This window comes from Dermochelys coriacea, chromosome 7, assembly GCF_009764565.3.
Source record: "Dermochelys coriacea isolate rDerCor1 chromosome 7, rDerCor1.pri.v4, whole genome shotgun sequence".
NCBI classification, from domain to species: Eukaryota; Metazoa; Chordata; order Testudines; family Dermochelyidae; genus Dermochelys; species Dermochelys coriacea.
The window spans coordinates 122,856,270-122,883,442 of NC_050074.1; the positions used below are offsets into that span (position 1 = coordinate 122,856,270).

General features: G+C 45.1%; 1 protein-coding gene across 3 annotated transcripts in view; it reads right to left on the reverse strand.

The window, feature by feature from the left end:
- The window catches only part of CNNM2 (cyclin and CBS domain divalent metal cation transport mediator 2), a 198,655-nt gene extending 181,590 nt beyond the window's left edge, over window positions 1-17,065 (reverse strand). Inside the window, exons 1-2 of one of the 3 annotated variants that reach the window (XM_043519883.1) lie at window positions 15,380-17,065; window positions 6,869-6,874 (exon numbers count right to left, since the gene is read on the reverse strand). In XM_043519883.1, the coding sequence (XP_043375818.1) occupies window positions 6,870-6,874; window positions 15,380-16,943 (1,569 nt within the window). In that variant the 5' untranslated portion in view covers window positions 16,944-17,065 and the 3' untranslated portion in view covers window position 6,869. The remainder of the gene's footprint in view (window positions 1-6,868; window positions 6,875-15,379) is intronic. The other 2 variants (XM_038408503.2, XM_038408502.2) reach the window with 2 other exon arrangements.
- Window positions 17,066-27,173: the final 10,108 nt, after the last annotated feature.

Consider the following 27,173-nt stretch of genomic DNA (forward strand, 5'->3'; position numbering starts at 1 on the left):
GACTGCCAACTCCAAGTTCACCAATAATAAAGCTGGCAATTGATCATCCTGGTCTCTTATATAGGGAGGGGAACAGAGTCTCATTTTCAGCCATGAAGGACTGCACCTTGAACTTCGCAGCGCAAAGGGCAAGCAGAAGAATTCCTGTGACATTCTTGGAAGGGTGGGAAGCAGAAGGAAATAAAAAATGGTGATATTTTGTGGTTCACTTAAATGGGTTCACTGGCAGCACATAGCCTAGCGAAGGGGTAGAGTCAGCCTTTTGTTACTAAAAAGAAAAGGAGTACTTGTGGCACCTTAGAGACTAACAAATTTATTAGAGCATAAGCTTTCGTGAGCTACAGCTCACTTCATTGGATGTATGGACAGATAAAATAAAGCTTTGCTCACCACTATAAAGATCAGAAGGCTATATCTGCAGCCTGTTCTTTCATATCACCATAAAAATGTTACACCACCATAAAGAATTAGAGAACGATTACATTCGTTCTCTTTCCAGTAGAGAACCATGGGAAGGAAACAAAGCACAGCATTTTAGCAAGACACAGTAGTCAGTGTATTGATACTCCTGAAATCTAAAATGAAGCTAGTTTCATACCAGACAAACTGGTTGAAATTATAGCAAAAGACACAGACAAATGCAATATGTTCACAAAGAGTCAACAAGGCTTTTGTAAAGGGAGATCATTCCTCACCAATCTATTAGAATTCTCTGAGGGGGGAATCAACAAGCACATGGACAAGGGTGATACAGTCAATATAGCATACTTGGAGTTTGACAAAGCCTTTAATGAGGTCCAACACCAAAGGCTCTTAAGCAAATTAAGCAGTCATGGGATATGAGGGAAGGTCCTCTCACGGATCCATAACTGGTTAAAAGATAGAAAACAATGGGTAGGAATAAATTATCAGCTTTCACAGTGGAAAGAGGTAAACAGCAGGGTGCGAGGATCTATACTGGGACCAGTGCTGTTCAACATATTCATAAGTTATCTGGAAAAGGGAGTGAACAGCAAGAAGGCAAAGTTTGCAGATGACACAATTATTCAAGTCTAAAGCTGACTGTGATGAGTTAATGGGATCTCACTAAACTGGATGACTGGGCAACAAAATGGCAGATGAAATTCAATGCTAATAAATGCAAAATAATGCATATTGGAATAACATAATCCCAACTATACATACAAAATGATGGGGTCTCAATTAGCTGTTACCACTCAAGAAAGTTCTTGGAGCCACCATGGATAGTTCTCTGAAAACATCTGCTCATGTACATCAGCAGTCAAAAAACCAGAATGTTAGGAACCATTAGGAAAGGGATAGATTAGAACAGTCATCCTGGTTCAAACCAATGGTCAACCTAGCCCATTATCCTGTCTTCCGACAGTGGCCCAACAATTAAACGCAGCCACCTCTGAAGATGACTGGGCCTCTGTTTTAGCACTAAGTAGTACAGTTTGGGTTAGAAAATAAATTATTATATCCCATTGAAATTGCAAGGGGGAATTGAGGCAACCAGAATTAGATTAGCCAAACTGACGTTGGGCCAAGATAGTGGGATCAACATCACCAGCAAATTAGCAGCACCACTAAATATTTAGTGTCCACAAGTGGACACGTCCCATGGTTTAAATCTCATCAGCACTTTCTGAAACAGACAGCAGTTCTTTGGGTAGCCTCCCAGCCATGTACAGTCAGCTTTCTTATGAGGTCACAGCTCAAATTGGTTTGATATACAAGCAAGATCATCCACAAAGTATTTTCCATCAAAAATCTTTTCAGATCTGGTTAGCTCTTATCAGCCTTTATAATAAATCTTAATTTCAAGAAAATTTATGTTACCACAGACAAATACAATGAACTGCCTTGCTATTATTTTTTACTGGCCCTTTTACAGAGAAACAGAAAACACTAATATGGGTGAAAGCCCAAGGTTTGGACTTTTAAATATACTAGTCTTAATTCAAGACTAGCCAAGAAAAGCACTTCAAGACAGTTAGTATTTTAACTTCTGATCTGCCAGAAAACCCGATTTTGAGAGAAAAAAAAAAGAGTGTATATATTACATACACAGATTATGTAATTTAAGATATACTGATATTCACCTGGAAGACGGTCATCCTGTGAAATGTTCCCTGATCAGTGAGGAAACGGGCCTTGCACTTCCTATGAAGTTGTTCTGTTCAATGTGAATTGGCTATGAAAGTTCTGGCTGGTTCCCGGGTACTTAAAAGCAAGACAACTGCTCTAACTCTTCCCAGGCTAATAGAGGGCCCTCTTGGGTTCCTCTAGAGTAGAAACCCAAGAGACAGATGGCCACAAACAATGGAGAAAGCATTTTCAGAACTTCTGCAACAGACTTGCATAAGCAAAAGAAGGAGACAACTTGGAAAGAAAAAAAAAATAAAATAAAAAAACCATAACACCTGAAGCCTCTGTAGATCAGGGGACACCAATGAAGTAAAAGTAACATGGTGGCCAACTATGTGTAAGTGGGGGAAAAAGGGTGTCTAGTGCAGAGACTGAAGGATACTATGTTCTGTTCCAAGTATGTCAAGTACATTATTGCTGTGTGAGCTTGGGTCAAAGGATATCACTGTGACCTACACCTTCAAATGCCAAAACTGGCAATTTCATCTGGAATACCAAGCTGAGAACTGCTTTTTTGCATTGCCAAGAGCTTCTGCCTTAAGAATTTGGCACACTATTTTTGGGAGGATGAGAGACTGAAGCCTCTGGCAGGCTTGCTCTCCCAGAGCTATACAGGCTTTGCAGTTACATTTCGTTTCAGGAAACTCTGAGTTAGAAGTCTTTAGTCATTTCTCTGCCTGCATTCATGCTTAAATCCTGAGGACCCTTCAGATAAAGTCTGATCTTCATTAATAAACAAAGCACATACGCTTCTGGACATCCTGGGCTTCCTGATCTACCCTTTCCCTATCCCACCAGTAACAGACCTAGTCCATGACTTATTTTAGTATAGTTCCCTTCCTTCTTCCACCTCTTTAGGCCCCCTGCCATGGTCTTTGTTTAGCACAGAGGACCTTAAAAGCGTAGTCAGTCAACACAAGCTGGGAATTGCAACACAGCTTTGGAAATGCACAACTCAGAGCTCTCATTTTTCATTAGCTCACATATAAATGGAACAAACAGGGCTAGGACCAGACGTATGCACATTCTGCACAACACTTTATAGATCCTTTAGTCTAGGCCAGCAGTTTTCAAACTTTTTGCATTGAGCCTCCCTTTGAGTTACAATTTATGGTTGCGGCCCCCAACCCGGACAGGCTGGGTGGCCCTCTGAGGTGGGTTGGGGGTGGAGGTGGCGCTCCCTCCTCGAGCCCTGTCACATGGAGTTGGCCCAAGCCACCTGGCAACACTGTCTCGAGCCACCTGGTGTCACTATTCCTCCACCCCAAATGTTCCTGCGCATCCCCTTGGTGGGAGGGAAGCGGGGGGGGGGGAAGACGCGTGCCCCACAGTTTGAAAACCTCTGGTCTAAGCCCATATATTCATTTAAGTGAATTTAAATGCCAACTGATGCCTTAACATTAACGTACAATGCAGACTGTTTAGATGAGATGGGATTTCAAAATTCTCAAGATCTTAATTCCTTTCTTGCTCCAAAGTGCTGAAGGTAAACTTAGCAGAATGTCTGCTTCCCAAATGGAGAAAGAGCAAAATCAGTACCAGCTATTCAATGACATATAGACTACGCTGCAATCTTCTAAATAAGCTAAAGATTTTAGAGCTGGCAATATAATCTGCAATGTACCAAGCTAAACCAGCTAGTCATCTCCACATACTTCTCCACCATGTTGCATATTTTGAAGTATTCAGCAAAGATTTAAATGCAAGCCAGAGCCTGCTCAGCAAGGTGTGAAAGAGTTAAACTACCTCATTTCCTTATTTAGGATGGTGGCCCATATTGCCAAGTGGAAGGATTACTGATGAATTCCACTGTAATCAGGTAAATGCTAATGGTTCTGCGAGCATTTCAGTGGAAGAACTCTGATATACCAGGCTGACAGAGGGGCCATTATTTGTCCCACGCCCCTGCTTTAGTACACAGTACTAAAGAGAAAAGGAGTACTTGTGGCACCTTAGAGACTAACAAATTTATTTGAGCATAAGCTTTCGTGAGCTACAGCTCACTTCATCGGATGCTGTAGCTCACCAAAGCTTATGCTCAAATAAATTTGTTAGTCTCTAAGGTGCCACAAGTACTCTTTTTTTTTTTTTTTTTGCGAATACAGACTAACACGGCTGCTACTCTGAAACCGAGTACTAAAGAGGTTGATAAGTTTCTCAAGCTCTTATTTCTTCTGTCACATTCTTCTCCAGGGATCTTTTGGTAAAGATAGTATGTGACTATACAGTGAAAGATTATCACAATGCATATGCCCAACAGAGTCAAATGAAGGTTGCACAGTAACTCTTAATTCTGGCATTTTGTAACTCCTAAATGCTTGACTTTCCACTCAATATTTTTAACATAGGTTGTGTGTATGTAATTTCTAGTTTTTGAAAAATGCAAACTGAAAGAAACAAATTCCATCACGTGGCATCATTCTGACACCAGATGGTTCATCAGCCAAGTTGGAACCATCAGCTCAAGTGCCAGAGTCCTTCTGTGGACTTAATGGAGTACTGACAGAGGATTACAATTTACTTCCACTATGTGGACCAGCACAAGAGGGGGATGGGACACTATCAGTGAGTTTCACAGCTTCATGCTGACAGCAGAGGAATGGCAAGACTCAGGAATCTTGGGTACCATTCCAGGCTCCGGAGAAGAACTTGCTCTTGTACTCAGACACTTCAGCCTATTCCCCCTGCACCCCCATCTTGACCCATTCCGTCCCATCCCCTCTAACATGTCCCCGGACCAGTCCTCACTCCCCCTATCCACACTCTCCCACCGTTCTTTGTCCTCAGTTTCATCTTCCCACCTCATGGATCCTCATCCAATCTGAATCTCACTCACCACAGCCTCCAGCTGCCTTCTACTACCCACACCTCCTGCTTCCATATGCTCCCACTCCAATTTCAATATCACACCCCCACCACTCCCGCCAATGGCTCCTTTTCCTAGACTCTTTGCCCAAGATTGTCAGTTCTACCCAGACACCCTGATTCCTTGTCAGAGCTATCTTCCTTCCCCCCATCCCACCTCCTTGTCCATCCAATCCTAGACTCCCACCCTGGCTCCCAGTCTCCTTGCCCATCTAGTCCCAAGCTCAGCCTCCACACTCACCCCATCTCTTAGTCCATTTTCCCTCCTTCTGTACGAGCCTCCAGTCCCCATCCCCACAGGCTCCTTGTCCCAGCCTACTACCCAAGTACAACTCTTGTCCTCTACACATTCAAATTAGGTAGCTTACTCCTCCGCACTGCCTGAATTCAGCAGAGGCATCACTAAAAGCACAGGACAGACAGGCTCCCTCTCAGTTCAAGTGCCCAGCTTCAGCTCTGGTAAATGCAGCTCAGACCTGCAACTGCAGGAAAGTCCTGCCCAGCCCCCTGAGGACAGAATAGTTAGGGAATTTAACTGCAAAGCTCTAGCAAGCCTCTCCTTAGCATGCGAGAGCTGCAAATTTTCAATGACTGCCTTATAACATTCCAAGAGGACAGTGCAATGGATTCAAATTAAGCGACTATGGGTTTGGATTACAGAATACTCCTGCATCTTACGAAGTGGGTATTCACCCACGAAAGCTTCTGTTCCAATATGTCTGTTAGCCTATAAGGTGCCACAGGACTCTTTGCCGCTTTTACAGATCCAGACTAACACAGCTACCCCTCTGATACAGAATACTCTTAGACACTGAAGTAACTATATTAAATTTGACTGTGCTTCAGGTGTAGCCACTTGAGTCCATGGACACTATCCCCTGCCATGTTACAAGGGTGTAACTTTTTTGTAATCCATATCAATCTGCTGGAGCCTGGAAATTAAGATCAGCCTCTTCATAGCCCTCCTGTGTGTCACATCTTTATTACATATTCTGTTCTATTGCACTAAGGCCTGTGAGACCTCAATAGGCAATGAACACTTATTTTATCTTTACTAGAAGAAGAAAAAAAGATTAAACAAAAAATGAGTGGAGAGTTTCATTCAAATCATAGAAATAAAAGGGCAAAGTAAAGTATCCTATTTAATATTTACATAACCCAGATCATCATATTGCCTTAGAGACTTCTGTCCCATCCATCAACACGGATATTCAGAGACTCTGGGCAACAAAGCTTCAAATATCAACAGTACATATGAGATATATTCATGGGAAAGAAACTGCTCACAGCCTAGGTTGCAGTGTGGCCTACAGGCAGTCAACTAAGTCAGGCTGGAGAGGGACAGTGGAGTAGTCTAGTTTATTCTGCAAGTCTCCTTCCCTTTCCATTCTCAATTGGATGTTCCACCCTTCTGTGTCAGCTACTGTGGCTATTCTTCCACCAACAATAAGAGATTCAAGTAAGTAACCTCCATTAATATTAAACAGATATTCTATGCAGAAGCATCAATAGAAGAAAAAAAAAAAAAAAAAAAAAGACTGTCAAACTACACAGTGGAGTCATCTTGCAGTTGTGAGTCTTATTCTTTGTTACTGTATAAGGAGACCAAGTATTGCCATGTCCCAATTTGTGGCCCTCATCATTTCAAGGCAAAGCAAATATCTTTGGAAGCAACACCTCTTTTTTTGCCCTTAAAGTGTGGCCACCAATAACCTAACCATGGCCGTGCTGCAAGGACTTGCCACCGACATCAGTTATTTGGATGTTCCTCATCTCCCTGACGCAGATCAGTTCCAAGACAAAGAAAGTGACTGACAAAAATGGCATGATCTTCCACCAACAAGGAAGGGACATTAGCCTGTCAATAAATTCAGAATGTCCTACTCTGAATTTCCACCCAAGGTGTTAGTCACATTTCCCACATTTGTTTCAAAACAAGCTCTTGTAGACATGTTCATCTCACAAACATTTGCTGTGAACAAATCAACACTCCTTAGTGAGGAAGTGAACAGCTATTCATTACATTAGACAGGACACACTCAAGACGAAAGACAGAAAGACATGCAGAGTTTGAAAGGAGTGACTGACAGTGATTCCTTAGGGTCTTGGGTGAGGGGAGAGCACCTGTTACTTATCTAATCAATTAGTTCTTTCAGCCATGAGCGCTGACTTGTTTTAACACCTGCACTTAGCACTGATGGCTAGGGAAGGAGGAGCCAGATAGTAACCTGGTTAATTCCCCAGCTGAAGTGCAGACTCACTGCCTTCTGCTTCCTTGGAGGCTGTAAGGGTTTCCAGACTTTATAAACAAGTGCAGGAACAAACAGGTGACTGCTTGTTCCATCTGAGTGCAGACCCAACAAGCTACTGATCATTTGTAAATTCAGAGAATCCTGTGAATGTTATTGATTCAAATTGCAGCTGTTCAAGGAAAGTTTTAAAAAGCTGCTGATTTGCTTAAACCTCTCCATAGTAGTATCCTAACCTGGACCTGATGCCCCCCATCACTTCTGAGTAGAACCTACAGCTGTGATTCTGACATGGGGAGGCATAGAAGGGAGGGCTGACTCAGCATGCTCCCCTCTTTCATAGATACTAAGGTCAGAAGGGACCATTATGATAATCTAGTCTGACCTCCTGTACAACGCAGGCCACAGAATCTCACCCACCCACTCCTGCAAAAAACCTTGTTAGTATATCAGAAAAAGCCCTGTTGTCAGGGTCATGAAGAAGTTCCCTAAGGCCTGCAGAAGCTTCAGACCAAGGTGGGGGTTCCACACCTATCTGGAAGACAGGAGAACTGGTGAGTGCTCCCCAACATGTTGTTCTACTCCTCACGCTACCATGCCAGAGCAAGTTCTGCCTGCAGCAACCTATATCTTCCCTCTATAGTGTGGGAAAGAGCACATGGCCCCAAGAAGTCGTGCAAGTCCAGCAGCAGTTGAAGCCTCTGGCAGCACAGTAACTGTAAGAGCTATGCTGTCAGAGAGACACAAGAACACACATACTGGGTCAGACCAATAGCCCATCTAGCCCAGCATCCTGTCGCCCGACAGTGGCCAATGCCAAATGTTTCAGAAGGAATGAACAAAACAGGCAATCAGTCAGAGGCAAGGGTCACCCACAGCATGGGGTTGCATCCCTGACCATCTTGGCTAATCACCATTGATGGAACTATCCCTCCATGAAATTTAATTCTTTTTCGAACCCAGTTATACTTTTGGCCTTCACAACATCCCCTGGCAATGAATTCCACTGCATGACTGGGAATTGCATGTAGAAGTATTTCCTTTTTGTTTGTTTTAAACCCGCTGCCTATTAATTTCATTGGGTGAACCCTGGTTCGTGTGTTATGGGAAGGAGTAAATAACATTCTCCATCCATTCATGATTTTATAGACCTCTGCCATAACCCCCCCCTTAGTTGTCTCTTTTCCAAGATTAAAAGTCCCAGTTTTCTTAATCTCTCCTCCTATGAAAGCGGTTTCACACCCTTAATGGTTTTTGTTGCCCTTCTCTGTACCTTTTCCAATTCTAATATACATCTTTTTTGAGATGGGGTGATTAGTACTGCACTCAGTATGCAAGGTGTGGGCATAACACGGATTTATATAGTGGCATTATGATATTTTCCATCTTGCTATCCCTTTCCTAATTGTTCCTAAGATTGTTAGCTTTTTTGACTGCTGCTGCCTATTGAGTGAAGGTTTTCAGAGAACTATCCACAATGACTCCAAGATCTCTTTCTTGAGTGGCAACAGCTAATTTAGACACCCACCATTTTGTATGTTAAGACTCAAGAGGAAGTTTGGTGCCATGTGGCATTTGCCACTCATATAGATTCCAGTCTGGGGCTAGAGGCAAGAGAAGAGAAATCTGCAGTCTCAGAGTGCTAAAAGCCTCCTATTTCATGACAGCAAGTTCCCAGCCCACTGCCCTCCACCAACGCCCTATTCCCCCCAAATAAAACATTTCACAAACTCCAAACTGAGCCTCTGTATTTCCACTTCTTTATGCACGTTATTTCTCTATAAGGCCCATGGAACCCTTTTATTAACACTGCAACAGGCCACTTTAATGTACATTGTTTTCCAAGAAACAGTTTTACAAGCCTCTTATAATCTCCACAGGGGATTTATTCAGATTCTTCTCTTATTTAGGCCTATGACCACAACATTAAATCAAGAAACTAACTGCACAGTAGAAACAGATCCTTGTGGGTTATCTGGTAGAAAATGGACATTTCACATCCATTAGTCAAAGCCGCCCATGTGAGAAGTTATAAATTACAGTTTGGCTTGACTGGAGCTCATTTTCTGAATCATATTTTGCAGCCACTTAAAAAATTAGGAAAATAACTGCACAAAGTTTTGAGCTATAGCTATATCAAAGAGGTACCTAGCTTGAGCGTAAACAGCGTGAATGTCTGACTTGATCTACTGTTGCATGAACTGAAGACAAGGAAAATACACAGTTTTGCATCCTTATGGCTCTAATCATCCACTACTCTACCTTTCCAATAGAGAAGACAGCTAAAGTAGGGTTCTGATGTACTCATGATTAAGAACACATCCCTATATATTATATAGATCCTGTGCACTGGGTAGTGCCTAGACTAGGACCATGGGCATCAAACGTATGCACTACTGAGAAACAAGATGTCTAGTATGTGAAACCAAGCACAACTCCTAGATCACTGTTAAATATGACACGAGTTCCAGGGAGGGGAAATTCTCAGATTCCAGGTTAATTAGAACCAATTCTAAATGAGGAATCTAAACACTTTCTAGAACTGCTTTGTAAATATGAAAACATACATAACAGCTGCATTGCTTCAGAACTGCAACACACAGTTACCTTGCATTACCATTACATTTATGGAACAGGTTATTCATTCCCCACTCTGATAGTCAGATTAATATAGTAGCAAACAGATAAAACAAGATCAAAACACAAGATTCAAAGTCCCCAGATCTCCTACTGCCGCAGATAAAGAAACTGATTGAGAAACTGCTACATACCAAAGCTGTAAAGGGCACCACGAAAGCGGCTGTATAATGGTTCATGTTAAGCATGCCAGTTTTAAACTATTAGTATTACAACACAATTCTTGCAGCTTTGGCATGCAGGGCGCTAGAAATAGAACGCTTTGGATTTCGGATCACACATGCAAAGATCAGCCAGCAAAAAGAAACAGCAAGAATAAATGCCAGATAGCATTTGGCTAGGGAAACAGTGTCACTAAAAACACTTGTCAACTGGGAAAGGGATGCAAGTGGAGAGATGTCCACTAGGTTCTTTCCAAGACATAAGATTTTTTTCTTTCACTAATTCACTCCCCACCATGGATTCTAGGCCACTGATTCAACTCTTTGTATGCTACATTCCCTTGCTCTTCTTCCTTACTGCGACAGAGCCGATACCAAGACAGAGTGGAATTATTCCAGTCTATGGGACCTACCCTCCCATTAATGGGGAACATAGTTCAGTAATAGTAACAAGTGTCACACACACACACACACACATATATATATATATGTGCATGCCCTTCTTCCTGTGCACTGACAAAAATAGTTAGGTCCCCTATGTCTACTGGAGAGGCCTCAATTTGTATTGTATTCTTTCAAAACAAAGAGGGAGAGAGAGAAGGATGAGCTAAAACTGTGTGTGCAAGTCACATACAGAAGGATCTGAGAGCAGTTATTCAATGACTTGTGGACAAGAGCAAACTTCATTTTCAGAAGCTTTTTTTGAAACTATCCTCTCAAAGAGAAGCTCTCTTCTGCTTACTATTTTTTAAGTGACGTTTATTCATACTCTAAGATGTTAAATGAGAGTGGGTGGTGGTGCAACTCCATTTGTTTCATATTTTTAACTACATTCAAAACATTATAGATTTATAATTTGCTCAGCACCACACCAAACCATACAGGAGCACAGCCCGGAGGTCAGATCAAGTTTAAAACCATCAATTCCTCTTCAAAAATAATCTGGGGTATATACCCCACAAGGCCCCAGTGCAAGTGAGTTTTTCCAGCTTTTTCTTGTAAGTTTCCGTTCTACCTTGTTCAGGTTAGAAACAGGAAAAAAAAAATCCCACTAAAAAATGAGCTTCAATCCCTGTCTGACAGACTAATGTGTTCTCAGAGAAAACAGGTCATTTCTTTACCAATTTAACTACTCACTCTATGACAGAACTGTAATATTTACTTGCCCATGACAAGAAATTGTAGACAGCATATGAGGAGGGGAAGGAAAGGAATGGTTAAAATATCAAACTTTCTACGGTGCTGGAAATGAATGAAGTGCAGGATAGTAAAATGTTCTCCCAAAACTAGCTAAAATCCCATGAAAATATGAAAGTGTCCCCTAGGGAAGCGTTCCTCAAAAGGTTTGGGAAATTCTTGCAAAAGTCAGAACCTATCAGGCAAGTTATCAGGTGTTTACGCTAGTTTCAAAGGGCACAAAAGAAGCAATTCTTCTCCAGCATATCTATGCTTGAACAGGAATCTGGGTTAGGACAGACCTGTTATTTTAAGGAAACATTTCTTGGAGGGGCATTTCAGTTTTAAATGGAAAAGGCACTAACATTATGGCTTGTCTACACAACGAAATTCACAGGAATTACCTATTCTGTAATAGTTTAACTATTCCAAAGTAACTCCCCCATGTTGGCACTATTCCAGAAAAGTCACCTACTTCAGAACATATTAACAGCCATACTAGGTCAGACCAATAGTCCATCTAGCCCAGTATCTGTCTTCCAACAGTGACCAATGCCAGGTGCTTCAGAGGGAATGAACAGAACAGGCAATCATGGAGTAATCCATCACCTGTCATCCACTCCTAGCTTCTGGGAGTCAGAGGCTAAGGATACCCAGAGCATGGGGTTGCATCTCTGACACATCAATGGCTAATAAAGGAAAAAGAACAAGAAGAGAGTTGTTAAATGGTAAAGCTAGTAGCCATTGATGTATCTGTCCTCCATGAACTTATCTAATTCTTTTTTGAACCCCGTTATACTACAACATCACGTGGCAACAAGTTCCACAGGCTGCGTGAAGTACTTCCTTCTGTTTTAAACCTGCTGCCTATTAATCTCGTTGAGTGATCACTGGTTCTTGTGTTATGTGAAGGAGTAAATAATACTTCCTTATTCATTTTCTCTATACCGTTTATGATTTTATAGACCTCTGTCATACCCCCCCCTCCCCGGTCATCTCTTTTCCAAGATCAAAAGTTTGTCTTTTTAAATCTCTTCTCATATGGAAGCTGTTCTATACCCTTAATCATTTTGTTGCCCTTCTCAGAGTAGAGTGTTCACATGGGAGAATTATTCCGGAATACCTGTGACATGCTGTATGGAATCTGGGGGACACTATCATTGATATCATTCTTGCAAAATTGCAAGGAATCTGACCAGATATGCCCTGTAAGGTATCTTGAAAATGTTATGTTTTGCAAAGTATGCTCATCTTGTTTATATCTTTGTGTCACCTTTGTATTACGAGTTACAGATATGTATGGTATATCTGTATTTCTAAAATTGCGCTGTGTTTCTGGGTGACACCCCCAGACAGATTGACATCAGCACTAGGCCTGCTTGATGGCACATGAAGGGACATCAGCTGTACAATGAACCCATTGAAAGCAGCCATGGACTACACCTTATGACTCAGCAAGGCATGCAGAGGCATGCCTATGGACAGAACTCTAAGGCCTTTCAATGCCATGTGCTATTGAGTTTGCTCATGAAACAAAGGAAGTACCAGAAACATGATAAAAGGACTATAAATGGCAGCTGCATCATCTGCATTTTGTCTTCAGTCCTGCTTCTTACCTCTGGAGGAACTTTGCTACAAACAATCTCTAAACAAAGGACTAAAAGACCCATCCAAGCTGTGGATGTGTTCCAGAGGGACTTTCAAGCCAGCAAACTCACCAATACTGCTAAGAACCTGATATATGGACTCTGAAGTCTTTTTAATTATGTGATTGCTTTAGCATTTAACAACTCTCTTCTTGTTCTTTTTTCTTTATAGTAAGCCTATAGTTTTAAGCTGGCAGTGTGGTATTTTGGGTAAGATCCAAACCTATACTGACCTGGTAAGGTGGCTGACTCTTTGGGGTCAGAAGAACATTTTGTATATGTGAGCAGAGTTTTTTAAATAACTTCTCATCGTACCGGACCTATGTGCTGATTGTGGGCCAGAAAACTGGAATGCAATACAGGGGGCTGTGTGATTTCTTTTTTGCTTCTTGATAACCAATGTGGGGGATCAGAAGCAGAGTTTGTGACTGATCGGGGGAGTTAAACTTCAGTGTTACTCCCAAGACTGGTGGGTATCTGCTCTCCCTTTTGCAGCCTGCCCTGACCTTGGCAATTCCAGTGACGATTGCTCTAAGCACACTGGGTCACATCCTGTGCTGGTTAATCTCCCCATGTATACAAGCCCTCAGTGACTATAATGGAAAAATCTCCAGAGTACATCTTCTAAGATACACAAAGGAAGCAAAAGATAACCTCTTATCATAATCCTCATGAATCACAACAGGTAATATTTGGTCATCCACACTGAAAGGGCTGAAATTCTCAAATCTGCTTCTCTCAACAACCAAAACAAGGAAACACCTGCTAGCAGCAAACTGGTGGGATTTCAATTCCTTCAGCGCTTTCAAAGTCATTTTGACTCCTTGATAGGCACACCACTACACAACCAAATTTAAGACCATGTGACCCTGACCTTGAGTCAAGCAATTTAAGAGGACTGAATGGCCTTATAGAAAAGAGTACTATTGCTAAGAAATGTGAAATCAATATTAACTAGCTAAGAGTTAAGTTTTGAAGCTAGACAGCACATAATTCAATTTCCCAAAGCTCTTTTACACCAGAGAATCTACAAGTCGAAGAGTCAGGAGACAGGCGAGTCGCTCTTCCCCCTTGATCAGCTCCAAAACCGCAGGTAGGAAGTGGACTGTAAAGCTTCAAATTACTAGCTCAGGTAGGCAAGGTGAACAAACCAGACACTTACTAATGTTTACCAACTAAGATAGCTCATTTGTTTTTAATCAAAAGGAAATCCAAAATTTGCAGCTTATGGAGTCTGCCTTTAAACCCCAGTAACTGGGTTAAATTAAAAATCAAAACATAGGGATCATTTAAAGCTTAGCACACAAATCAGATGCTGAACAGAAATTTAAACGGCAGAGCTTATTGCCTAGAAAAATCCCAGGTGCAATTTACCGAGTTCATCTAACGTGCAGGAGTTACCATGAGAAAAGGTTAACTCCAATATTCCCCTATTTACCTGGGCATAATGCTCCAAAGAGCTCCCCTTCAGTGAGGTTATCTCCCAGTGACTGAACTTTTCAGTAGTACTTTGATCACAGCTCCCAGGGTATGACAGACTTCAGGAGATCCAAACTGCTCTGCGTTTCCTAGCAAGGGTCTCCACAAACATGCAATTAATTTGGAACTTCATTTCCCAGCCCTATGGAAAAATTTCCCTCCACAATGTAAGCAGCCGCTCTATTACTTTGCAGAGAAACCGAGTTGAAACTTGCTGTGCCATTGTTTACGACAAAAGAAATCCAAAACAGAAGGACAGATGTGTCTGCCAGAAGAACTCACCCCACAAATAAGGCAAGACTGGAAATTCTTGGGGTAAACATTACAAAACTACTGTAGCTTTGGTCCAACATTTAGACAACCAACACACAGGCTATACCACACACCAGGACGTGTAGATCAGTAAAGATTGTGTATACACATGGCTACCGGGCAAAAGACCGGAGGGGAGGAGAGTGGGGAGGGGGGTGTAACCCTGGCGTGTGGCATTAACAAGCAAGTATAACATAATTGTAAGACACGTGCAAAAAGCTCTGAGGCTATTCATGAGCTACAGACCCTAAACCTCAAATCAGATCAGCTGGGTGAACTAACACAAACAAGCATGGCACAGAAATAGCCCAGCTGAATCTATGAATGAAGTTTAAAAGCCTTGCTTATCTCAGCACGTGTGTGCAACGCCCAGAAGCTTTTAGGGATCTAAAGCAGCAACTCAATTTCCTTACTCTCAGGACTAACTGAAAGAGAGTGTGGACCACAGACAATTGGGGGAGTTGCAGATCCGTATCAGCAGAGCTCCTACATGTGCACAAATAAATGGGGGGGGGGGGCAGAAACAGGTTTACTAGGAGCCCCACATCTATGCAGACCCACACATCAGCCTTTGGGGAAGGGGGATAGACAAATGTCCATCTGCAGCATACTCCTCTACTCTCAGCCCAGCTTGCTCGGGAGGGTAGCCACAGATGCCCTCAGGGACACCCCTCCCCCCCATTCTCCATGGCCACAGCCCCACCTTTCTTGAACTCCTCCAGCATGGCATCAAGCTTGGTGTCGTTGAAGACGAAGTGCAGCGGGTGGTTGTAGAAGCGAGTGATGGTCTTGAGCGGGGTGCAGTCATCTGGGTCCACGAAGGCCAGGTCCTTGACGAAGAGCAGGTCCACAATGTTGGAGCGGTCGCCCTCAAAGACAGGGATGCGGGTGTAGCCACTCTCCATGATCTCAGACATAGTGTTGAAGTCCAGAACAGCCTCGGCGGCGATCATGAAGCAATCTCGGAGTGGGGTCATCACATCCTCCACTGTCTTGGTACGCAGCTCCAGCGCCCCTTGGATGATGTTGAGCTCCTCCTTGACCAGATCGTTGTAAGGGTCAGTGACCCGCAGCATCTCAAGCAGCTTCTCACGGTTGTAGACCGTGCCGATCTCCTGGCCCAGCACACAGTCCAGCAGCTTGCTGACAGGGTAGGAGGCCGGGAAGGTCATCATCATGAAGAACTTGGTGAGGAAGATGGTGTTGGCACCCACAGCCAAGCCATGACGGGAGCAGATGGCCTGTGGCACAATCTCGCCGAAGATGACGATGCCGATGGTGGAGACCACCACGGCCACCAGCCCGGAGCCAGCGATGTCATCCAGTAGGATGGTGAGGGTGGTGTTGACCAGCACGTTGCCCAGCAGCAGGGAGCACAGCAGGTAGTTGCCCTGGCGGCGCACCGGCTCGATGCGCTTGGCGTAGTTCTTCTCCTTGTCGGTGCCACAGTTCTGCACGATGCGCAGCTCCATGGGGTCCAGGGCCATGAGGCCCAGGTTGAGGCCGCTGAACATGCCCGAGAGGCAGAGGAGAAGCGAGATGAAGATCACCTGCAGCCAGAAGGGCAGCAGGAACTTCTTCTCCTCGCCCACGATCATCTTCGTGTCCTCGCCATCGTGGTAGATCCAGGTGGTCTCGGTCCAGGGCGGGGGGCCGGCGGGGCCGTCGGCCCCCACCAGCCCGCCCCCGGGGGGGCCGGCGGCCCCCAGCGCGGCCGGGCCCGACACCGAGGTGCACAGGTAGTAGGACTTGCTCTTCTCGGTCTTGCGCAGGGGCTTGATCTCGATCTCGATGATGCCCGAGGTGCGGCGGTTGAGCACGATGTGCGGCAGGATGATGATGTCCGAGGTGCGGATGCCGCAGCGCTGCGGGGCGCTGCTCTCCGGCGGCCCGTCCTCCTGCTCGGCCGGCGGCCGCCCGCCCCGCCGCCGCTCGTGCTCGGTGAAGGCGATGCGGGACCAGGTCTCGTTGTTGATGTTCTGCCCGTAGACCCGCAGCTTGACCCGCGTCCGCTCGCTCACCCGCAGCGCGCCCCCCTCCATGAAGGAGACGTCGTCCGTGTCCTCCAGCCGCAGCCCGATGATCACCGTCTCCTCCGCGTCGCCCGGCGCCCCGCCGCCCCCGGGCGAGGAGGAGGAGGCGCCGGCGGCGGCGGCCGGGGGCTGCTCGCCCAAGCAGCCGCTGAGGAGCAGCAGCAGCAGGACCCGCGCCCCCCGCCCGCCCCCCGCCATGTTCCGAGCGGGCAGCGCGGCCGAGCCCAGCGCCATCTTTAGTCAGGGATCAGAACCGCCGGGGCCAAACATAGCGGGACGGCGGCAGCATCCCGCGGCGGCGGCGGCGGCGGCGGCTGCCCGCGAGAGCTGACAGGCGCCGACTGCCGGACCCGGAGGGGAGTCGCTTCAACCCCTATCCCAGGGCCGGAGCCGGCAGCGCGCGCGGCCAATCAGGGCGGGCGCGGGGCCCCGAAGCCGCCCCCCAGCCAATGCCGAGGCGACAGGGGCAGGGCCCTAGCCGGAGCCTGCCCCCCCCCCCCCCGCGTTTCCAACCGGCGAGCGCGTGACGCCTGTGTGTCTGCGAGAGGGAGAGGGGCGTGGCTGCCGGAACTCTGCGAGCCAATGGAAGAGACTCTCTGCGTGAGGGGGCGGGGACTGCCAGGGGAGCCACCGATGTGGGCGCGTGGTCTTCTGCGAGTCCGTGCCCACGCGGAGCTGGCGCGTGCTCGCGGGGAACGGGACGTGGCGTCGGTAGCACCGGGGCCCAGGCAACCACCCGCCCCCAGTCGCCTTCGGCAACGGCTCTGAAGCTTGAGTGCATCTCTCCATCGATGCTTCATGCATTCGCCTATGTAAGCGGGCATCCGTCCGTGCATCAGGCCGCTCCATTCACACGATGGAGCACGCACAGACCTGCAGACGTCGGCCTGCAGAACCTTTGCAGCTGACCGTGGAACACGAGCATCTCCGTACACGTGCGCCTAAAAGGCATCCATATGACTGTGCGACTTAGTGCTGCATCCACACGTGCCTGCAGGTAGTAGATGCTTCTGCTTGTGCGTGCATCTCTCCCTTTGTGCATGCATCTATAAATCCCTCTCCTTAACCAACTCCTTATTTACACTGAGATAATACACACGGGCTTTACTGACCTCCCCGCCTCTGCACGTGGAGCTGGGATGTAATTCTCATTTCCAGCGGGCATACTCACGCTCGCTGCCCCCGCCTAGGTACCCACAGCATAGAGGCAGGTCTGCATTTACGGCAGATGGCTGATCCCGGTGTTCTGCCTTTGCTATCACAGCCACGCTGCTATTTCTAGCATGTTATCTGGATGAGAGAGCTAGCGCCAATATGTCTACCACAGCTGCCTGGGAATCACATCCCCGCTTCCAAGTGCAGAGGTAGCGCTTAACACTTCGCTCTGCGCAATCATCCGTTTAGTAAATTCACGTAATTCTGCAGGGGTCTCTCTACTAAGCTATTTAATGCAGGCAGCTATCCATCCATCTACTGTAAATGTGTGTCAGCCAAAGAAGCAGAATTAGAAACCGGAACGGACAAGAAGAGTCAGCTATTCAGATACCAACCAGCAGCTCTTGCTATTGTAAAGTGAAATCGCTATAGCTTGCCTGAACATCTTCCTCGACTGAGGTATGGGGAAGGGACAGAATCTTCCCCCGGCTCCAGTAACTCTATTTTCATTCATTTGCTCGGTGTATATTACGCTAAACCCTTTGCAATAAGCAATGCTGCAGTCAGAGCTTGGGTCTACCACAGGACGGGATGCGTGATCTAAAGGGTTATTGCTCTGGGATATGTTTCTCACAGGAACAGAAGTAGTTTTTGCAGTTCTCCAGCGCAGAGGCTCTGAATGCTTGTGATAGTTGTGCAGCTCCCCCTAGTGACAGCAATAAGTATTTGAAAATATGGTTTCAGAGTAGCAGCCGTGTTAGTCTGTATTCGCAAAAAGAAACGGAGGACTTGTGGCATTTTAGAGACTAACAGATTTATTTGAGCATAATTTTTCGTGAGCTACATGCTTATGCTCAAATAAATGTGTTAGTGTCTAAGATGCCACAAGTACTCCTTTTCTTTTTTTGAAAATATGGTTAACATCCATAACACAAATCTGTTCGTCTTTAAGGTGCCACCGGACTCCTCTTTGTTTTTGTGCATACAGACTAACATGGCTAAGCCTCTGATACTTGGTACAAAACAATGTGTGTAGCATGATCCCTGATAAGGGAACAGAAATAAAAGGGAAGGAACCTGGCTGAGGTCACAGAGCATGTGCTGGAAATATTTCAGCATCTAAGACCTTTGTTCCAGTGGAACAAACCAGGGCAGCTACTTTCTCAACACTGGGCTATCTAATGGCTCCAAAGAGCTCCAAATACCACAGCATGAAGCTGTCAGCACAGGCACATCTTTGGCCCCACATTCAAAACATCTGGTAGTCTATCCTATGAGGATCCATTGGTACCCCTCTCAACTGGCCTCAAACACAAGGGCAAGAAGAGAAACAGCAAAAGGTCTCCAATGTCAGGCTATGCTGAGCCTTAAATCTGAGGAGGAGAAACATCATAATGAGTCCAAGAAGCATACTGCTACAATTCCTATCACAATAGAATAGTGCTGAGGTCCCCTTCATCTTTTCCAGTCTTGAGGTGGCAATGTTAGTTTCTTCATTAGGTGGAGGGTGGGTATCTTCAAACATTGCCAGCTGGGCTTATTGTTATATCCCAGGGTATTTGCTCTTCTGAGAGGGTTGAAGTCATCAAGCACCATCTGCTCCAGGAATCAGGAATGAGTCTTTATCAAGATCTCTGTTCAGCACATTGTCCGTGGACAGCCACGCTGTTGCTGCACGAGGTGGGCTAGGAGCCTCAACAGGACAACTTAGGGCAAAGGTGATTTGGCGCTTCCTGATCGCTCTGCTTATACATTGCATCCTGTGGTCTATCCTGTGACCATCAATTTAAATTGTGATGCCTTTGGAGCAAAGACAATCCCAGAGTATCTGTTTGGACAGAGCTTAGCACAGTGAGGCTCCATTCCTGGTTGGGGCTTCCAGCTGCTGTTGTAACTGTGATGCCACTAATAATTACTAAGGATAAAAGTCAAGTAAAATTAAACAAAGGAAACAATTATGCCGCAGATCAGAAACCACAATGTTCAACCAGCCTCAGAATGACTATTTAGCAAAGTTCAGCATTAAATACAATGGTTCAGATGGCAACTGGTCATCTGCATTAGACACAAAGTGTATTGACTCCATACTCAGACACATAACTTTCTGCTCATATTTGTTTAGATCCAGCTTTAAATTGCAATCTCAACCCACACTGTACACATCAAATTCAGCTGCTTGTAATGAAATCCTTAGCCAAGGCGTGTACATAATTATATTTTGCATTTTACGTTAAGTTGTAGGTTAGCTTAACTGAAATTAAAATGCATTTCCTTTAAGTACTGCTGGTGAAAAGGGTTGCTTTGACAGTTCTGGAGAGTGAACCAGTGAATGTTGAGTTTGCACTTAAGCTCAGTCAAAGGATGAAGTGTAGACATGAAATAGGTGGATCCTAAGAAATGTTATTTCCTCAAACCAGCCAACATTTGTTACAAAAGACTGCTCACCAGCCAATAGTCAACTGTGCATCATTTCCAGGTATTAAGGTTCTGATATTTGTTTAGCTCTGAGCTGTAGCAGAGGTCTCTGATTGCCACCTGCCAAGCTATTATCAGCAAGCACAAGACCAGTGACAAGATTTCTAACCAAAGCCATTCTAACCAAAGTCAGGCTGCTATCAAGCCCTCCATGCAATGAGGAGTTTGCCTCTCTTCCTATGGGTGTTTCACTGTTATTTCTCTTCTTGTGCTTTATCCCTTTCTCTTCCCTCTGTCTCACATGCTGCTCATCTCAAGCACTGAGGACCTGGCCTCTTAACTTTTCCTCCCTGCCTGTTCTCTGTTTCTCTACCCACAGAACCCAAATGCTGTCCCTGCCTGTCTTCAAACCTCTCATTCTCTGCTCCTTCAGTTCAAATGGACTAATGCAGCTTCCCAACTGCCATTCCCAGAAATTTCTCACAACTGCCCAATTCAAACTCCACCCTCACCAGTCATGCCTGGCTCCCTCATTTCAGCCTCTGACCCCCACCTGCCACTTCCTGCTCTCCCAATTCAAAATGGTTCTCAACTGCCACTTCGTTACTCCTCCAATTCAAAGGCCAGGCTGAGCTCCCCCACTTCGAGCTGAGATTCTCAAATGTTCACACCCAGCTGCCCAAATCATCCTCTCATATACTCCCCTTAGCTGCCCAGTTCAAACAGCTCAATTCCCCATCTACCCATTCACCGCCCAATTCAACCAAAACTTCTCTATTCAAACTCTGTCTCCCCCCCCCCCCCCCCCCCCCAGTGGTCATGCCTGTCACTTCTCTCATCCTAATTCAAACTGTCACTTTCAACTGGCAAATGCAACCTCCCATTTGACCAGTTCAAACTGCTAAGGAATCTTTCGGTTGCAGAGCTGCTCATTAAAGGGGTATCACCTGAAACAGCCTACTGGATTTTTGAATAGTAGGAGAGGAAAAACATAGGACTCCAGCTGTCCCCTATTTATTCATTAGGATACAGGTTTAAATTAACTGACCATAGTAATTAGTTTCCTGGAATCCCACTGTGTTTATTTTGCAACATTTTAATTATCTGGTTCTAGTAACAGATGCCTTTGGACCTTTTCCTGGCAATCCCACTGTGTCCATTCATGGTGCATGAAAGTATGATGAGACCAGTATAGCTATCATCTCAGCACAGCCCACACACACAAAAAGGAACTTAAAAGGAATCTCCTGCTTTAATGAGAAAATGCACAGTAACATGGGTGTTAGGAGAAGAGCTGGACTAAATTTTAACGGACCAGTTTTGGCCAAAAAAATTTTTTAAAGACTTAGGTGACATTCACAAAATGGAGGAAGGGGTGGTAATGCCTCCCTTATAACCTTTAGCCCAGTGGTTAGGGCACTCACACAGGAACTAGGACACCTCAGTTCAATTCTCCACTCTGCCCCCATTTCCACACAAGGAAAGACATAACCTGACATACAGATCAAATGATGGGTCGATGACTTCATCTGTCTTGGAAGTACAATTTGTACCAATGGCCAGTTCACTAAAGAAGGGAAGGCAAGAACGGGCAAAGATAGTGGCTCAGTGTCCTGTTTGTCAAACATCTGGAAGAAGAAAGAGAAGAAGATGCATCTACACACTAAAATTATATTGTACTGCACTCTTGCCCTCCCAGCAGTACTGAATGCCTCGTTGTCTGGCACATGGTGAAAGTACGGAACAGGAAGCTGAATGCCTTTCACCAGCGTTGTTTAAGAAGAATAATGGCAATTCCTTGGAGAGATCGTGTAACCAATGTGGAACTGTTGCACTACATGGGTCAGTAGGCTGAGGACTTAACAGTCAGACAGACAGCTATGGTAGTCATGCCATCAGGCTACCCTGTGGCAGAAGCACAAGGTACATCTTAGATTGGATCCCATCTGGAAAGAAGAGAGGGCGTGGGGGACAAAGAGTGACCTATCAAAGCATGATACAAAAGGATGCTCCCGTCATGGAGACAAAGATGGAGTCAGACATCTTGCTATGGACAGACGGCAGTGGGGAAAAAAATCAGTTGCCTCAAGTGCCACAGGAGATTCTAGAAAAACTAAAGCTGATGTGGAGAAGGGATTTGAACTTGGGTCTCCCCCATTGTAGGGGAATGCCCTAACCATTGGCCTACAGGCTAGCCTGAGACAGGAATCTCTGGGAAACCCCCAAATTCAAAGCCCTGACCCACATCAGGCACGAGGAGGAGGGAAGGAGAGGAAAGGAAATTGAACATAAGTCTCCCACATCCCAGTGAGTGCCCCTAACCATGGAGCTAAAGATTATAAGGGCAGCAGCTACCCCACCTGCCATTTTATGAATCTACCCTTTCATTTCCTTTCATTTTACATAGTGCCTGGGAACTAAACCAAATGTTTCATTTCATATCAGACCAAACATTTTCTTCAATACATAGCAAATCTTGTCAATTTTGTTGATTCGCCAACATTGTTTTGGGTCAAACTGGTTTTTTTTTGTTTGTTTTTTTTTTGGAATTGCCAACAATGCAAAAAATCAGTTATTCGCCCATCTCTAGTTAGGAGGGTTAATGTATTGTTTCGGGATCCATGGATGAAAGACACCGTGGTAGTAATTAATAAATCATTTGTGTTTCTATGACCACAGGTAAGAATAGTAAATGTTACTTTTGGAATCCAGCCATCTGTGACAGATTAGTTACTTTCAAGCAGCAGTGGCCTTGCTTGGCTATTCCCAGACCGGCCTAGCTGACCGCACAGCTTTACGACAAACCCTCTTGTTACATTCCCATCAGAGCCTTTGTGTGTCATTACAAAGAAGTAATTAAAAATTAACCTGCCAAGTTCCCAGCCGCATGAACCCACTCCCCTTCCTGCAGTGCTCATGCCCCCACACCCAATGTGACATTTCTTTTCCTTTGGCATTCCTATGGGCTGAGCATTTAATATTGATGAGGAGCGTGTCTCTAATGCAGGCTTTTTAGCAGAGGGCCCAGGTCTCAGCTGCCCAGGACATCTCCCCTAATCAAATTAGATTGAACATTATATGCCAAGAATTACCATAAATGGGACTAGCTTTTTATATCTCCCAGGAGGAGCACTGAAAGGCTCCACATGCCCTCTGTGGGTGTTATGTTTAATGTATTAATATATAAAATGGCTGAAAATAGAACTTTAGGGCACCAATTCAGAAAAGCACTTAGGCGTGTGCTTACCTTTAAGTACAAACTTACGTTCCATTGACTTGAATGAGCAGGAATATGTCCATGAATCAGGAACCAAAGAACATAAGATTGGCCATATTGGGTCAGACTAAAGGTCCATCGAGTCCAGAATCCTGTCTTCCGACAGTGGCCAGTGCCAGGTGCTTCAGAGGGAATGAACAGAACAGGTAATCATCAAATGAGCCATCTTAAAATAGAAGCACTATCAGTGCCTTAACTAGAATTGCTACCACAATGCTGCAACTTGAGAATAAGAGGATAATAAGTCCATTGCTGCCAAAGACTGCATGGTTGTCATTATGCTGCCCACCGTGATTGCTTGAGTCTCCATTAGCTATTCATAGATTCATAGATACTAAGGTCAGAAGGGACCACTCTGATCATGTAGTCCGACCTCCTGCACAGCGCAGGCCACAGAATGTCACCCACCACTCCTATGAAAAACCTCACCCATGTCTGAGCTATTGAAGTCCTCAAATCATGGTTCAAAACTTCAAGGAGCAGAGAAGCCTCCCTCCAGTCAACCATGCCCCATGCTACAGAGGAAGGCAAAAAAACCTCCAGGGCCTCTCCAATCTGCCCTGGAGGAAAACTCCCTCCCGACCCCAAACATGGCAATCAGCCAAACCCTGAGCACATGGGCAAGATTCACCAGCCAGATACCCAGGAAAGAATTTTCTATAGTAAATCAGATCCCATCCATCTAATATCCCATCTCAGGGGATTTGGCCTATTTACCCTGACTATTTAAAGATCAATTACTTACCAAAATCCTATTATCCCATCATACCATCTCCTCCATAAACTTATCGAGTAGAATCTTAAAACCAGATAGATCTTTTGCCCCCACTGCTTCCCTTGGAAGGCTATTCCAAAACTTCACTCCTCTGATGGTTAAAAACCTTCGTCTGATTTCAAGTCTAAACTTCCTGGTGGCCAGTTTATACCCATTTGTTCTTGTGTCCACATTGGTGCTGAGCTTAAATAATTCCTCTCCCTCTCCTATATTTATCCCTCTGATATATTTATAGAGAGCAATCATATCTCCCCTCAACCTTCTTTTAGTTAGGCTAAACAAGCCAAGCTCCTTAAGTCTCCTTTCATAAGACAAGTTTTCCATTCCTCAGATCATCCTAGTAGCCCTTCTCTGTACCTGCTCCAGTTTGAATTCATCCTTTTTAAACATGGGAGATCAGAACTGCTCACAGTATTCTAGGTGAGGTCTCACCAGTGCCTTGTATAACGGTACTAAAACCTCCTTATCCCTACTGGAAATGCCTCTCCTGATGCATCCCAAAACCGCATTAGCTTTTTTCACAGCCATATCACATTGGCAGCTCATAGTCATCCTATGATCAACCAATACTCCAAGGTCCTTCTCCTCTTCCGTTACTTCTAATTGATGCGTCCCCAACTTATAACTAAAATTCTTGTTATTAATCCCTAAATGCATAACCTACACTTCTCACTATTAAATTTCATCCTATTACTATTACTCCAGTTTACAAGGTCATCCAGATCCTCCTGTATAATATCCCGATCCTTCTCCGAATTGGCAACACCTCCCAGCTTTGTATCATCTGCAAACTTTATTAGCACACTCCCACTTTTTGTGCCAAGGTCAGTAACAAAAAGATTAAATAAGATTGGTCCCAAAACCGATCCCTGAGGAACTCCACTGGTAACCTCCCTCCAACCTGACAGTTCGCCTTTCAGTAGGACCCGTTGCAGTCTCCCCTTTAACCAATTCCTTATCCCCCTTCTGATGTTCATATTGATCCCCATCTTCTCCAATTTAACTAATAATTCCCCATGTGGCACGGTATCAAATGCCTTACTGAAATCTAGGTAAATTAGATCCACTGCATTTCCTTTATCTAAAAAATCTGTTACTTTTCTGTTACTATTAACAACGTAGGGCCCACAGTTTGGCAGTTCTCAGCCACTGCTGGGTATGGAATGGGGTAACAGATTACAAGACAGTCCATTACAATGTTTAGCAATTCTGGAGTATCCTCCACCTGAGGATCTTACCAAACTTTTCAACCATTAAGTCTCACAACCCCCCTGTGAAGTAGGTAAGTGTCATCAGCTCCATTTAACCAACTGGAAAACAGAGGCACAGAAAGGTTCGGTGATTTGGCAAAGATCCTACAGCAGAACCCCAGCTCTAGCCACTAGAGAATGGTTACACCAAAGTACCTTGATTAAGTGGGAGCATCACAGAGATGCTCTAAAGTCCCACTCCTCTGGGAAGGGTGTAAAAAACAGAAGTAGTGCTCTGAGCAGGTGTGGCCCTGTGCTTGATTGTGGGCTGTCATTGCATCATGAGTCCTATGCAAGGGATGAGAGAGAGAGTGTGTGTGGTATGATCCTCCCAGAGGAAGGACTTGGTGCTTTGGTCTGGTAGAAGAAGGGAAAGTGGCTCAAGCCACTAACTTGTAAAGCCTTTGATCCTCTACAGCAGGGTTCTCGAAAGGCCCCCATTTATGTGGATCACAGAACGAATTCAGATGGGTAGCTGTATGGGATGCAGGAAACTTGGCAGATCATCTGCGTGTTCCTCATGTAGAAGGATTGTGCCCAATTCATAGAATCATAGAAGATTAGGGTTGGAGGAGATCTCAGGAGGTCATCTAGTCCAATCCCCTGCTCAAAGCAGGACCAACACTAACTAAATCATCCCATTGAGTACTTGGGCAAAGATCTCAACAGATGAAAGCTTCTGCAATCTGTGCACCAGGTTGGGCCCATTTGTTCTCAAAGCTTTTGGCCCTGAAGAATTCCAAGGAGAGGCCCTTTGTGCTCATTTCCAGGTGATGAGCCTCTAGTTGAATGCCTACCAGCACAAGGGGAACCAGTACAGTTCTGTGAAGCGCTTCCTCACAGTTCTCCCCAAAATACCAGCAGACGATGGACAGACAAGGTTATGCAAATGCTCTGGCATTTAGATTGGCCTTTTTACATATGCACGGTGAGTAGGGGGAGTGCGGGGGCTGGAGTCGCTCAGGGTGCTTCTATCCATAGGGGAGCTGAAAAGCTCTGGCAGAATTTCATTACTTTTTAATGAAGCCCGTTTCACAGGTAGGAAAAGACTCAAATCTGCTCTTTCATTCTCACTCCAAAGATTTTCTTTGATGACAAAAATAATGACAGTGAATATGCCAGGAGGGGTTTGCTTGGGTTTTTCAACATATTTATGAGAGTAGCAAAAGAAGGATAAGTTTGGGGTGGTTTATTGATTCCTGAGATCAGGACCTGCCTACTACTGTCCCTTACACTAACACCACATCTTGCCTCCTAAAAGATTGCAGTATCGTTTGCCAGGATGTACTCGGGAATCACTCCCCCACCAGTGAAGTGCACCCATCTCTGCGGAGGTGCACCATAGATAGTTAACAGTATAGCAACACAACTCCTCAAGACAGGAAGAGGAGATTCGTGGGTCATGTACTAGTTACGCAAACTGGATGTAGCCAGGAAACCAGTGTCAACACCCAACACCCATGGTCAGAAGCTTCATTTTATGTCTTCTCTGGCAGACAGCAGTGACAAGACCAGGTTTCCCCAGCTCCAGGCACCTAAGTCTAAGTCCAGCCCCCTTCCAGGCAGAACAAAAAGTCCAACAAGACAATGAG